The 12238-nt window shown below is 42.3% G+C and overlaps 1 protein-coding gene across 1 annotated transcript in view; it reads right to left on the reverse strand.

Moving 5' to 3' along the window:
• Window positions 1-7194: 7194 nt before the first annotated feature.
• Window positions 7195-12238, reverse strand: part of TMEM14A (transmembrane protein 14A) — a 10759-nt gene continuing 5715 nt past the window's right edge. The window contains exons 4-5 of the mRNA XM_006024486.3: window positions 9352-9439; window positions 7195-7812 (exon numbers count right to left, since the gene is read on the reverse strand). Coding sequence (XP_006024548.1) covers window positions 7773-7812; window positions 9352-9439 — 128 coding nt within the window. The 3' untranslated portion in view covers window positions 7195-7772. The remainder of the gene's footprint in view (window positions 7813-9351; window positions 9440-12238) is intronic.

A 12238-nucleotide genomic window follows, 5' to 3' on the forward strand; every position in this document is an offset into this window, starting at 1 on the left:
CTTATTGGAATGCATGTATTTATTATAAAGTATGTAATGCAATAGAACCATGTGAGGATCTAGGATTTTGAAAAGGGGAGAAAACAGGAGTGCAGATGGTATGACACACTATCGCATAGTTTCATAATTGGTAGGGTTGGAAGGGACCTGAGCAGATCAAGTCTGACCCCCTGCCACGGGCAGGAAAGAATGCTGGGGTCAAATGATCCTGGCTAGGTGATTATCTAGCCTCCTTTTGAAGACCCCCAAGGTAGGAGTGAGCACCACTTCCCTTGGAAGTTGGTTCCAGATCCTAGCCACCCTGACTGTGAAGTAGTGCTTCCTGATGTCCAGCCTGAACCTGCTCTCAGTCAACTTATGGCTGCTATTCCTTGTTACTCCCGATAGTGCTCGGGGGAACAGGGACTCTCCCATTGCCTGCTGGTCCTCCTTGACAAGTTTATAGATGGCCACCAGATCCCCTCTCAGCCTTCTCTTGTGGAGGCTGAACAGGTCCAGGTCCTGTAGCCTCTCCTCATAGGGTCTGCCCTGCTGCCCCCTGATCATGCAAGTAGCCCTCCTCTGGACCCTCTCGATGCTGGCCACATCCCTCCTAATGTGCTGCACCCAGAACTAGATGCAGTACTCCAACTGTGGCCTGACCAATGTCACATAGAGGGGGAGGATCAACTCCTTGGACCTACTTGTGATGCATCTGTGGAATCATGACAAGGTGTGGTTAGCCTTCCTGACCGTGTCCTCACATTGGCAGCCCATGTTCATCTTGGAGTCATTAGTGATTCCAAGATCCTTTTCTGCCTCTGCTGATGAGAAGAGAGTTCCCCACCCTGTAGGTATGCTGCTGGTTCTTCCTCCCCAGGTGCAGTACCTTGCACTTGTCAGTACTGAAACCCATCCTATTCTCATCTGCCCACCCCTGTAACCTGCCCAGATCAAGTTGTAGCCTGTCCCTTTCTTCTAGCATGCCCACTTCTCCCCACATCTTGGTGTCATCCATGAACTTCAACAAGGTGCTTTTCACCCCCTCGTCCAAGTCGCTGATGAAGATGTTGAACAGTGCAGGCCCGAGGACCAAGCCCTGGGGAACACTACTGCCCACATTGCTTCAGGTCGAAAATGACCTGTCCACCACCACTGTCTGGATGCGGCCCTCCAACCAATTTGTGACCCATCTGACTGTAAAGACTTCGACACCACAGTCACCTAATTTTTTAATGAGAATGGGGTGAGAGACAGTGTCCAAGACCTTTCTAAAGTCCAGAAAGACTACGTCCACCGTGACACCTGCATCCAAGGATTTTGTGACATAGTCATAGAAGGAAACCAGATTGGTCTGACAGGACCTTCCTCAAATGAACCTATGTTGGTTGCCCCTAAGCATAATCTTCCCTGCGGGTCCCTCGCATATGTGCTCCTGGACAATTTTCTCAAAGAGCTTCCCCAGGACCAAGGTAAGACTAATGAGCCTATAGTTTCCTGGGTCCTCCTTCCTCCCTTTTTTGAAAATGGGGACCACATTGGCCCTTTTCCAGTCCTCTGGCACCTCACCAGAGCATCACGAGCCATCGTAAAGCTGTGCCAGGAGTCCCGCAATGACTTCTGCCAATTCCCTCAGCACTCTGGGGTGGAGATCGTCAGAACCTGCTGATTCGAACACATCCAGTCCCAGAAGTTCCCTGACTAGGACTGCACCTCCCCTGGGTCCATCTGGGATCCTGGTGGGGGCAATGGCCTGGTCCCAGCTCAGAAAAATGGAGGCAAAGAATTTGCTAAAGAGATGAGCTTTGTCTTCTGGTATGACCACCAGATTTCCAAGCGTGTCCTGCAGAGGCCCCACGTTACCTCCTATGTATTTAAAAAAGGACTTCTTGGTCTCTTTGATCTGGGTCGCTAGTCCCAGTTCCACCTCTGCTTTAGCCTTCCTAACAGCCCCCCTACAATCTTGAGCAATGGAGGTATAATCCTCCTTGGTGATGGCCCCTCCCTTCCATTGGGTGTATGCCTCCTTTTTAGCTCTGAGATGTTCCTGGAGGCTTTTGGTGAGCCATGGGGGCTTTTGAACACCCTTGCTCCAAGCCCATGTTGGGATTGTCACCCTTTGGGCTTGGAGGATCATCTCCTTAAGGAACGACCACTCTTTTTGGGCTCCAAACTCCCCTCCGGGCCCCCAGTGCCTCCCTGACTAGTCTTCTTACCTCATTGAATTCTACCCTCCTGAAGTCCAGGGCTGCTACCTTGCTGCAGGCCTTTGACACCCTGATGGTTATCGCCCAGGTGGTCGAGCACCCACAGTCCCCTCATCAGGTCGTCACCTGTGGCCAGGACCAGGTCCAACAAGGCATTTCCCCCGGGGGGGGCTCCTGGGTTAGATGGAGGTCCTGTAACTCGGCTAGGAACCTACGTGAGCGGTCAGACCTGGCTGACTGTTCTTCCCAGCAGATGTCCAGATAGTTTAGGTCACCCCTAACAGAACACATTTAGAAACTAGAGGCTTTACAAATATGACAGGGGCCTGTGGCTATTTTCAGTTTTAAGATCAAAGCAAGAACAAACGTAACTTTATTGGAATGCACATTAATTCGCTATATCATATATTGTGTACAAAAAACAACAATCAAACTAGGCAAAACTAATCGTTTGTTTTTTCATTAGCTCTGTAGTCAATAAAATGTACATCTCTTTTTTTTTCAGATTCATAATACAGAATCTAGTCTTCTTGAGCATTTTGACAGTGCATCCAGTGCTTCACTGAAAGTTGTTTCCATAGCTGAGTCAATGCTCATCTGAATTAACATTTCCATACCTGTGTTAATATTTTTAGGTAGAATTAAAATCAGTCTGCAGAGCTGTGAAATAGGAACTAGATTATGAGGAGCATTTGCAGACAACAGAGTTGCAGAAAAAAGGGTAGCTTGGTTAGTGGGACATCAAGACTTTAAAAAGGAGATAGTCATTAACACCTGTGAAATGCAAGGTGGCGAAAGACATGAAAAAACCCCAAAACAAAACAACGCTTTACCAGAAGAGGCAGCCCATTAGATCGACCTGGCTCTGTAACATCTGTATAGATTGGGTTCTTCAGCAGCTGACTGAGTCATCTATTCAATAAAAACACCAAGTTGCTCTGCTGAAGCACCTGGTCGATACAGCTGTTGGGCCAACTGGTTCCAACTAATGCAATGCCTCTTCTGGGCATATGCTACATTCGCTGCATGGGCACACCGAGCTTAAAACAAAGCATTGTTTGTTTCTTTTCCATGTCTGTAAGCAGCTGAAGTATTTAGAAGAAATCAGGTAGATTATAATGAGCAATGAAGTCAAGTGACTCTCTCACTCCTGCCCAACTAGAAATGGCTGCTCCCCCTGCCAGGCAGTTCGTTTAAACTTTGGGTGGACAAAGAATGAAAAGGGGATGCAAATATACCACTGTACCACCTACACCCTGCACAAGGATCTGCCCCTGAATAGAACGTTTCAGCTGTACCCTTTGAGAACCTTAGGAGGGAGGGCAGATACTATTTCCCTACTTTAAAGATACATAAATTGAGGCATAAAAAAACTGGTGTGTGACTCTGGAAAAACTCCTCCTTTATTTCCAGAAATACAACCCAAGTGTTCTGCCTCTGCCCATTTTGTTATGTATGGTCTCATGATGCTTCCTGTAACAGTTCAACTATCACTCAAACCTCTCAATGCTTTTTTCATACAGCTTGTAAAACCCCCCTGCACAGCTGTCTATATCACCAGTATCTTCTTGCACAGGTGCTCACTTGAGAGCTCAGGACTCTGGCTAAGTTTACAAGCTGGTGTAGGAGACCAAATATTACCCTTTTTAATATTTGAAGCATAAATGAACAAAATTGAAGATGAGATTTTAACACAAATTTAATAAATACATGGCAAGACTAAGTTCCAAAGGGAACTGAAAGCTATTTATAAGCTTTTTTTTAATCATGATATTTAACTTCCCCATCCATTGTAAGCTAGCAGGAACAGAAGATAGGTAGGAGGAACAGCCAACCATACCATGTGTTGTTTCTGACCCCTTAGCTTCCTATTAAATACTTTTTGTAGCTGGAGGTAGTATTTCTTATTGAACAAATTTGTGTAGTCGTGAGAGACCAGCTTTACGGTTTTAAACATCCTTCATCAATCCCTGAGCCCTGATGAAGGGGCCTTAAAGACTGGAAGCTTGCTTCATGTCTCCCAACTTCATGAATTAGTTTAATAAAAGGGTGGCATTGACAGGGCAAAGTAGCTTTCATGGACTAGTTCTTTAACTGGTAGGTCTTGTTTAAAGGGGGCGCCACCACTTCTGTTTTAAAAGAAAGTGCCAGCTGCCCTTGCATCTTGTTATGGACTTGATTCTATGGCTGTGTTAGACATATTCTGAGAACTAGAGAACTGAAATATTTGAAGTCTGTAGGAGCGTAAAATGTTGCCAGTGTAGCCCCCAGGTTTCTTCAATCTCTACAGGGCTGAGTAGCTAGATGTCTAGGTCACACACGTCCAAATTCATAAACTTGACATTTCTCTGACTGGCTAACATGCAGGGCTCAATTGAGTAGATGTGCTCTGAGAGCACATAACAGGTGAAGCTCAAAATCAGAGAGAAAGACGAGTCCAAACCATCTCTTCCCTCACATGCTTTTAACCACCAGCCTAACAGTTTGTCATTTGGCAAGGATATGAGACTTCCTCCTATACGGATTCTGAGCCCCCATTATCTCCCTCCTACCAGGTAAGTCCCTAACCACTGGACTACAGAACAATGCTCACTTGCTTGTGTTAATGAATATTTACTTCTTTCATGCAAATGAACAGCTGGAACAAGGAATGAGAAAACCCCCACTACAAAACAGCTGTTACCAAATTTGCCCATTACTTTGGGGTGTGCTCATTTATTAGGGATAGTTTCTAGGGTCTTGGTGATTCTGCTAATGTGCTGCTTGTGTTACTATACGGAGCTGTATTTCTCCCTTCTGCAAGCCCTCACCCCCAATGGAGCTATCTTGCAGGACTCAATCTCAATGGGACTGGGTTCCTCCAGTCACCAAATCAGTCATACACACAAACACACACAAATTAACGTGACACGCCTGACCTGGCCGGGCTGATCAGCATGGACAGGCTGACACCCTCATATGCCAAGAATCAGTTCATAAGAGCAACAATAAAATGCAGTCAGACACAAGCACACAGGTAAACAGAATCCCTCTGAATCCGGCTGGGTGTCTAGCTGACACCCTCATGGGCCAGCATTCAGTTTATAAGGGCACGTCTGAGTCAAACTGGGTCAATCAGCCTGTACAAACTGATCCCCTTATGTGTTTCAAACTCAGCACGTCCCAATCTTTGGCCTCTTGATGAGCAGACCCCACAATAATTTTGGGCTTCACAGGGATCTTTAGCATAGGTAAAAGAAGCGTTGCTGCAGAGCACGGGAGGAAAGAGAAGCAGAGAAGGAAAAATATACCCAATTACTACCAGTTTGACTATAAAAGTTATTTATTGCTAAGCATATGAAATATATAATAGTACTAGTAGTAATAGACATGCAAAAGAAAAACAAACACCAACAATGACAATACTACCCTGGTTTCACTAAGTATTTGGGGAAACTTAGCTCAAGCTTAACTGATACAGTTCAGGTTCAGAAGTTTATGCCTAGAAAGAAGACAGAGAACGCTGGGATCTCACCTAGTCCACGGTACTCAGGCTGCAAAGCTGACAGGCACAGTCTGTAGCACAGTCCTTGAAGGGAGAGATGATCTGTTCTTCCAGCGTCCCAAGAACGACAGGGGATGGTGTCAGCACAGGGGTTTTCTTCTTCTCCTTCTTTCCTCCTGCTTCTACTTCTTTTCCTTCCTCTTCCTTTTCTAGCAGCACACACACTTACGTATCTCATGGTTTCTTCAGGAACAACAGATAGCTTGCAGCATCAGGATTTTGGATTTTTACTTGTTGTGCACAAGCCTCAGCTTAGCATGAGTTTTCCAGATTTTACTATAGTCTTTTAACAGACTTAAAGCAATTATTGGGGTGCTCATAACCTTTTGTGGAGAGGACTCCCACCAGTCGTCTCGGGAAAAGTATGACAACACCTGGGATTAGGGCTCCAGCAGGCTGGATGCTGTGATGAACCCTTAACCATTGTTCAAATGTTGCCCATACCCCCTCTGACTCGGTCTCTTGCCTCAGCATTCCCTAACCCGGCAACCGAGTTTTAGTAAATGCTGAGCTAGGTGTGTGTGAACACGGGTTGATTAACATTTGAAGCACAGATTCCCCATCGTGCAGTGCTCCCCTGCTTCTCTGGTCCCAGAATTCACTGCAGTCTCTGCTTCAGGCTTTCTGTTCTCCATCTCTCATGTAAATGAATGGTCATCTGGTTCCATCTTGGATGTAAATGAGACCTAGGACAGTTGTTTCACTCTTATCACCCTTATCTGGAGGGTCTTAGGTGTGTCTCTCACTGCATCTTAATCAGTTTCATTTAGGTAGAGGAAGGGACGGGGGGGGGGAGTCCTTTGTGAGTCAGACAGACTGCATCCTGTGCCAGGGTTGCCCAAGAACACACAGCTGAGACGTAACACAGCCTATTACCTGGTGGCGAAGGGACTCTTTTGGGAGGTATGGGTTCAGATCTTATGCAGAAGTAGGAATTGAGCCTGGATCTACTGTGTCCTGAGTATACACTCTATTCAGTAATATACTGGATAAAAACCAAGTGCCTTTTCCCTAAGCTGGAAAGCTTGCTTAAAAATTGTTCTCCAACTATTTAAGTTGGTCTAATAAAAGATATCAGATTCACCCAAAGAACCTTGTCAGCCTTCTCCCTAAGCCTAGTTTTGAAAGAAAGCAGTGGCTGGGAAATGGTGCCTCTGCCCAGCTCAAGTCAACTTTGAGAGTCTCAAACCTAAATGGTGCCTTTGTCCAGCTCAAGTCAACTTTGAGAGTCTCAAACCAAAAGTGCAAACAAAATGTGTTAATTGGGACTAAAATGTTAAGCAAGATGCAGAGCAGTTCCAAACTCGCATTCATTTCAGTGGAAACTGAGGGCACCTTACAGTCATAAGTCCTTAAAGGAAAGGTATACACAGATAACAGCCAAATCTCTTCCATTCACATTCAGCATTAAAAATAATATTTTTGGAGTCTTATAGATAAACAAAATTAAGAAAAACTACTTTAAAAGGTTCCACCTTTATTAGAACTAATATCCATGACAATGTGTACATGGAAGACCAGAGATTTACAGATTTTGAAACAGTGTTTTATAATGCCAAGGCATTTACCCTTACTCAGTGATTTTGATACAATATATACAATCAGTACTAACAATATTTTAGAGTTTCTTTTGATTACATAGTGTCAGAAGCAAGAGGCTTATAGTTTATATGGCTTTTTAGCTTTACTGACACATAAGCATGTTTTGATTTTCCAAGGTATACAGCATTTCTAGCTCTCAGTGACCTCCACTGGAGTGTCAGCTGCTCAGAACATTTGAAAAGTCAAGCTAGTAAGTTACCTGCAAGTTAGCAAGCTGCTTAAATGAAAACAAACAGTCTTGTTGAATAAAATAAACTGAACTTGAAAAATACCAGAGAAATCTGAGCTCAGATGTGATCAAAGGAACACATCACAGGTGTATATCATTTGACAGAAAAATGCCAGAAAAGGCTTTGTTGAAACTTATCTTTCAAGTAAAAAGAGCTTGTCTATCTGTCCAGGGATAAAATACTTCTACTTCAATTCTTGGTTCTGGTTTCTTACAGCAGCATAAAAACAATTCGCAAAATCATCAAAAGGCTGCAACAGAACAGAGAACAGAATTTAAAAACACACAATAAAGTTTGTGTATTGACAATCATACAGCAAAGAGCTTATACATGAATGTGCTATTGGTTGAGAGATGAGAGAATCTGCAACCTTGAAAAGAGGACCTTTTAAAGCATTTCTCTATGTAGAACATGACTCTAGTATTACACCAGCTCTATGTCAAGTTAATGAAATTACATCAACATAAAAAAGCAACAGTGTAGAAAATGAGGCTTTAGGATTATAGAATGCCAAGAATCATATACCCTTTGGGCCCAATTTTCACTTACATGTATGTGTAGCCAGAGTAGGTGAATGGAATTACAGTGATAGAAACCCTAAGTGAGTGATAAGACATCCTTTAAATTGCGATCCATTAGAGAGTTTCTTTGAAAACAAAAATACTAAATTGCTTTTACTGTGTGATCCAGCTATTTCAAAGTCACCATAATTCTTTCACATTATTGATGATTTATAGACAAACTACCCAGGCTAAAGCATTAAGATCAAGCTCTATCTGATAGTCATCACAGTTTCATCTAAAAAAATTACAAGAGGCCTGGACTGACAAAACTGCTACAAGGAAGCTTGGAAAACTAAAATGCTTTCCTTTTAAGCATGGCCTGTAGTATGTTGTTGGAAGGGAAGCATTAGACAGGATGATCATAATGCTCCCTTTTGCTGAAAATACTGCTCTGAGAACATAACTGACAATATGGTTTATGATACAATGCTAATAAGTTGTCATCAATTAGTTGTGCATGGACAATACAGGTTCAGGAAGGGAGACATTTCATTTACCTCATACAGCACCAGTAAAAATGTCAGTTAATTTTCTGATAACACAATTTTTCGCTATCAGATGTATGAAAAAGAAGAAAGTTTGATTTTTAAGTGCAGTTTTCAGCTTATCCCATTTTAAATATTAATTAGGACTTGGACATTGAAAAGAGTTTTGAAATATGGAGTCACTGGAAGAGCAAGTTTGGAATTTTGTACGGAACTAAAATACAGAAAATGCCTTTAAATATGCAAGATGAACAGTAGCAAAAGAATGAAACAGGTGCTTTATGTAGTCATTTGCAGTAATGTTGGCCAAGACTTTCAAATTCAGATGCCCAATCTCAGGCACAAAAATCAAAGCTACTAAATATAAGCAGACCAATTTTCAAAGGTAAGTCTTCAGTGGGAGTCACAGATACTTAGCAATTCTGAAAAACAGAGTACTTTCATTTAGGTGCCTATCTTTAAAAAGAACTCACACACTTCTAGTGGCTAATTAGTATATCCAGCAATATATCACTGGTGATAATATCCTCTTTGTGCAGAATACCAGTGTTAGATGTACAGATTTTTTAAAGGAATGGCTATTTACCAGAGCTGTATCAAGACCTTCAAGCTCATTGCATTCAGACCTCCAACCAGTCATCTTCAGCTTCAATTAACTCTGACTTGGATAGACATCAACTGGCAAGCAGCCATTTGAAAATGGTTGGCATCACTGCAATAGAAACTTGAATATGTATTTACCTTATACCAGCTATTAGGCCAGCTGGCATTAGTTTCTTGGACCTCTTGAACCGTACTCCCATTACAATGGTCAGAAGAAAAGCAGAAACTGTAAAAGACAAATCAATACAGAATTTACTCTTCTAGCAAAGGAATTTCGAAGACAATGGTTAGTGAGCAATATAGTATTTGTTAGCAATATGCTGCAATATTCTGCTATGAAACTCTGATAGCATAAACTATTAGATTAGAAAGAGATGCAATTAGCCATAAAACAATACATGCTTTTTTCAGCAGCTTGATTTTCTCGCTTGAAATAAAATTTCCAAACACAAAAGAATGCAAAAATCTTACTCTGCAGATATGGATAATACCATCCAAAAGTGTAATTCTATACTTCCACATTTATGTGTAGAGAGAGATATGGAGCAGTATGAGCCATGATAAGCCACAGCTCACTGTACAAGTTGACTGTGTCTTATAAAGGTCATCATCATACACCAGTGGTGCTCAACCTCTCCAGTTCTGCATTCTTGATGAGAGGTGTAGGACTAGTGTGCAGGTATGATCCGGCACACCACTGAGACCTGTATACTGGATCCAGCCGCAGCATAACCCGATGCACCAGCCTGATCTGGTACACAGGACCATGTCATCCAGATCACGGGACCCCCCACAGGGCCATAAATTGAGCAGTGAGAGAGAGGTGGCAGCGTTAACTGCCATGGCTCTGGGGGCAATTACTACTGCTACTGTTCCCCCACCACCAAGTTTCTGTTCCCACGAGGAGCTCCACAGGCTGGATGACATGTCTCTGCAGGCCAGAGACAGAGCAGTACTATCATAAAACATGAGACCTCCTTTCCCAATGCTGAAGTTTAATAACCTGCTTATGTAGAAATCAGCCTCTGATTTCATGTTAAAAAATGGTACTTGCCTTCTAAGTAAAAAGTTACCCTTAGAAATGCAAAAACAGCACTGAGGATTGACATTCTGCCATTATTTTTCCTAAAGAACATAACTATCCATGTCTCCCTATATCACAGCCACAGATTCTTCTTTTGTTCTTTTTTGGCAGGGGACTTCATGCCATTCTTTATTGGTAGCACTGATGGCACTAGCTCAATCCTAGCTGGCTCTTCTAAGGAAAGACCAATGGGGCATTGGCTGAAAAAGGTGGGGACAGTTTAACAGAGAGACAGGAAACCAGTGCAATGTTCAAAGTACAGGACTACTAAGTTCTAACTCCAGCTCCAACAGTGACACAATTAAGGCCACCGAGTCATAACCTTACCATCTCTTTTTTCCTTTATAAAAATCTTTACTTGCCTGATACAGGGCATTTTGATAAGATGGCCTAATGACAGTAGAGTGCTCTGTGGGTGGAAGCTTTCCCAAGAATAAAAACAAAACTCTATGGTGATAGAGATTTAGTCCAATTAATATTCTATGGTGATGGGAAGCTACTGAAGACCTCTTTTTAGATATGGCTGGAGTTCCACACAGGTAGCTGAGCTCTACAACTCCTACAGCAGGAGACTGGTGCTGACCCAAGCTCTCACTCCTTTTGTTATGCAGGATTAAAGAGTCATCTTGCTAACTCTTTCCAAAACCCACAAGCTAGCTATCTCCACAGTGGAGCTGGTTGCATTCAATCGGAGGAAAGCATAAAATTATTCCATGGGCTCACCCCAAAATGCTAAGGCAAGTTCTGGCAACTGAAAACATCTTTATGAAATCCCTCATTTAAAAAATTGCTTCTACGTCTTTGCTCATAAGCATTCTGATCTTATGCTCTGTAAGCTGATCTTTTCAGGAATGACTCTGAAGAACAGAAAGACTACTCCACAACATGAGCCTCCTTTACAGCCCTTAATGCATTCATTACCACTCCAGGTTAAAAGGCATGCCCATTCTGTAATACTCTCTTTTCTAATTTTTCAAAACTGTTCATTTTAGTTGTTCTTTTCCAAGACACTCATATTTTCAGAGGTGCTAGGAACCCACAGCTCCAAATGAAATCAATGGAAGTGGTGTAATACTGACTTCTCAAGAAAAATACTGTTCTCGGATGCCTCAAATTGAGCACTCAGAGTTACAAACTATTTTTTAATATTCCATCACTGAAATGGGAATTAAATTGTCCAGAGAAATGTAATGCTAACTGCAAGAAATATAAAGATGAAATATTTTTTAATAAAACATTAATGATGGAAATTTGCTTTTAGTGTTTGTAGGGTATTTACTTCTTACAGTAGTGGAAAGTTATAGGGCTGCTATTTCCTGGGCTCCTAGGAAAGTTTTATCGCTTAGTGTACGTTGTTACTCTTGGATTTTGAGATGGATAAATACCATATTTTCTTCCACACAACATGCCCCCAGAATTAGATACTGTATGTGCCTTGTTTTTGAAAGGCAGAATGAAGAAAAAAAACCCCTTTCCTTGAAAATAGTGGTAAGTAGCAGTAAGTAATAGAGTAGCGGGAGCTAGGGAGCTCAGCATGCTCATCTGTGTTGCTCCCCGTAGCCCATTCAGTATTACTTTCACTGCCTACCCCACCCCAAGAAAAGACTTAAGCTACTGAAATTGCTATTATACTTCCTTACTCAAAATATGCATCCCAAATTCCAGCAGCCAATTGTTTAAAAAAGGTGTGCTGTATGCAAGAAAATACAGTAGTCACTACAATCTTTTAGGCTGCCATCCTGTAAATACATCCAAGTTGTCCCACTTTATGCATGCAAGTTATCCTACTGTGCTCAGAGTTCAATGGGGTTATTACCAAGAGCAAACATATCTGCAGTTCTGTGAGATAAGGCAAAAGCACTCAAAACTGAAATTAAAAACAAATTTTCACCATGAGAACATTTTCTCTATGCCAGACTCAGTGAACAATGACATTCCTGC

The sequence above is a fragment of the Alligator sinensis genome, unplaced genomic scaffold, assembly GCF_000455745.1.
Source record: "Alligator sinensis unplaced genomic scaffold, ASM45574v1 scaffold1012_1, whole genome shotgun sequence".
Classification (NCBI taxonomy): domain Eukaryota; kingdom Metazoa; phylum Chordata; order Crocodylia; family Alligatoridae; genus Alligator; species Alligator sinensis.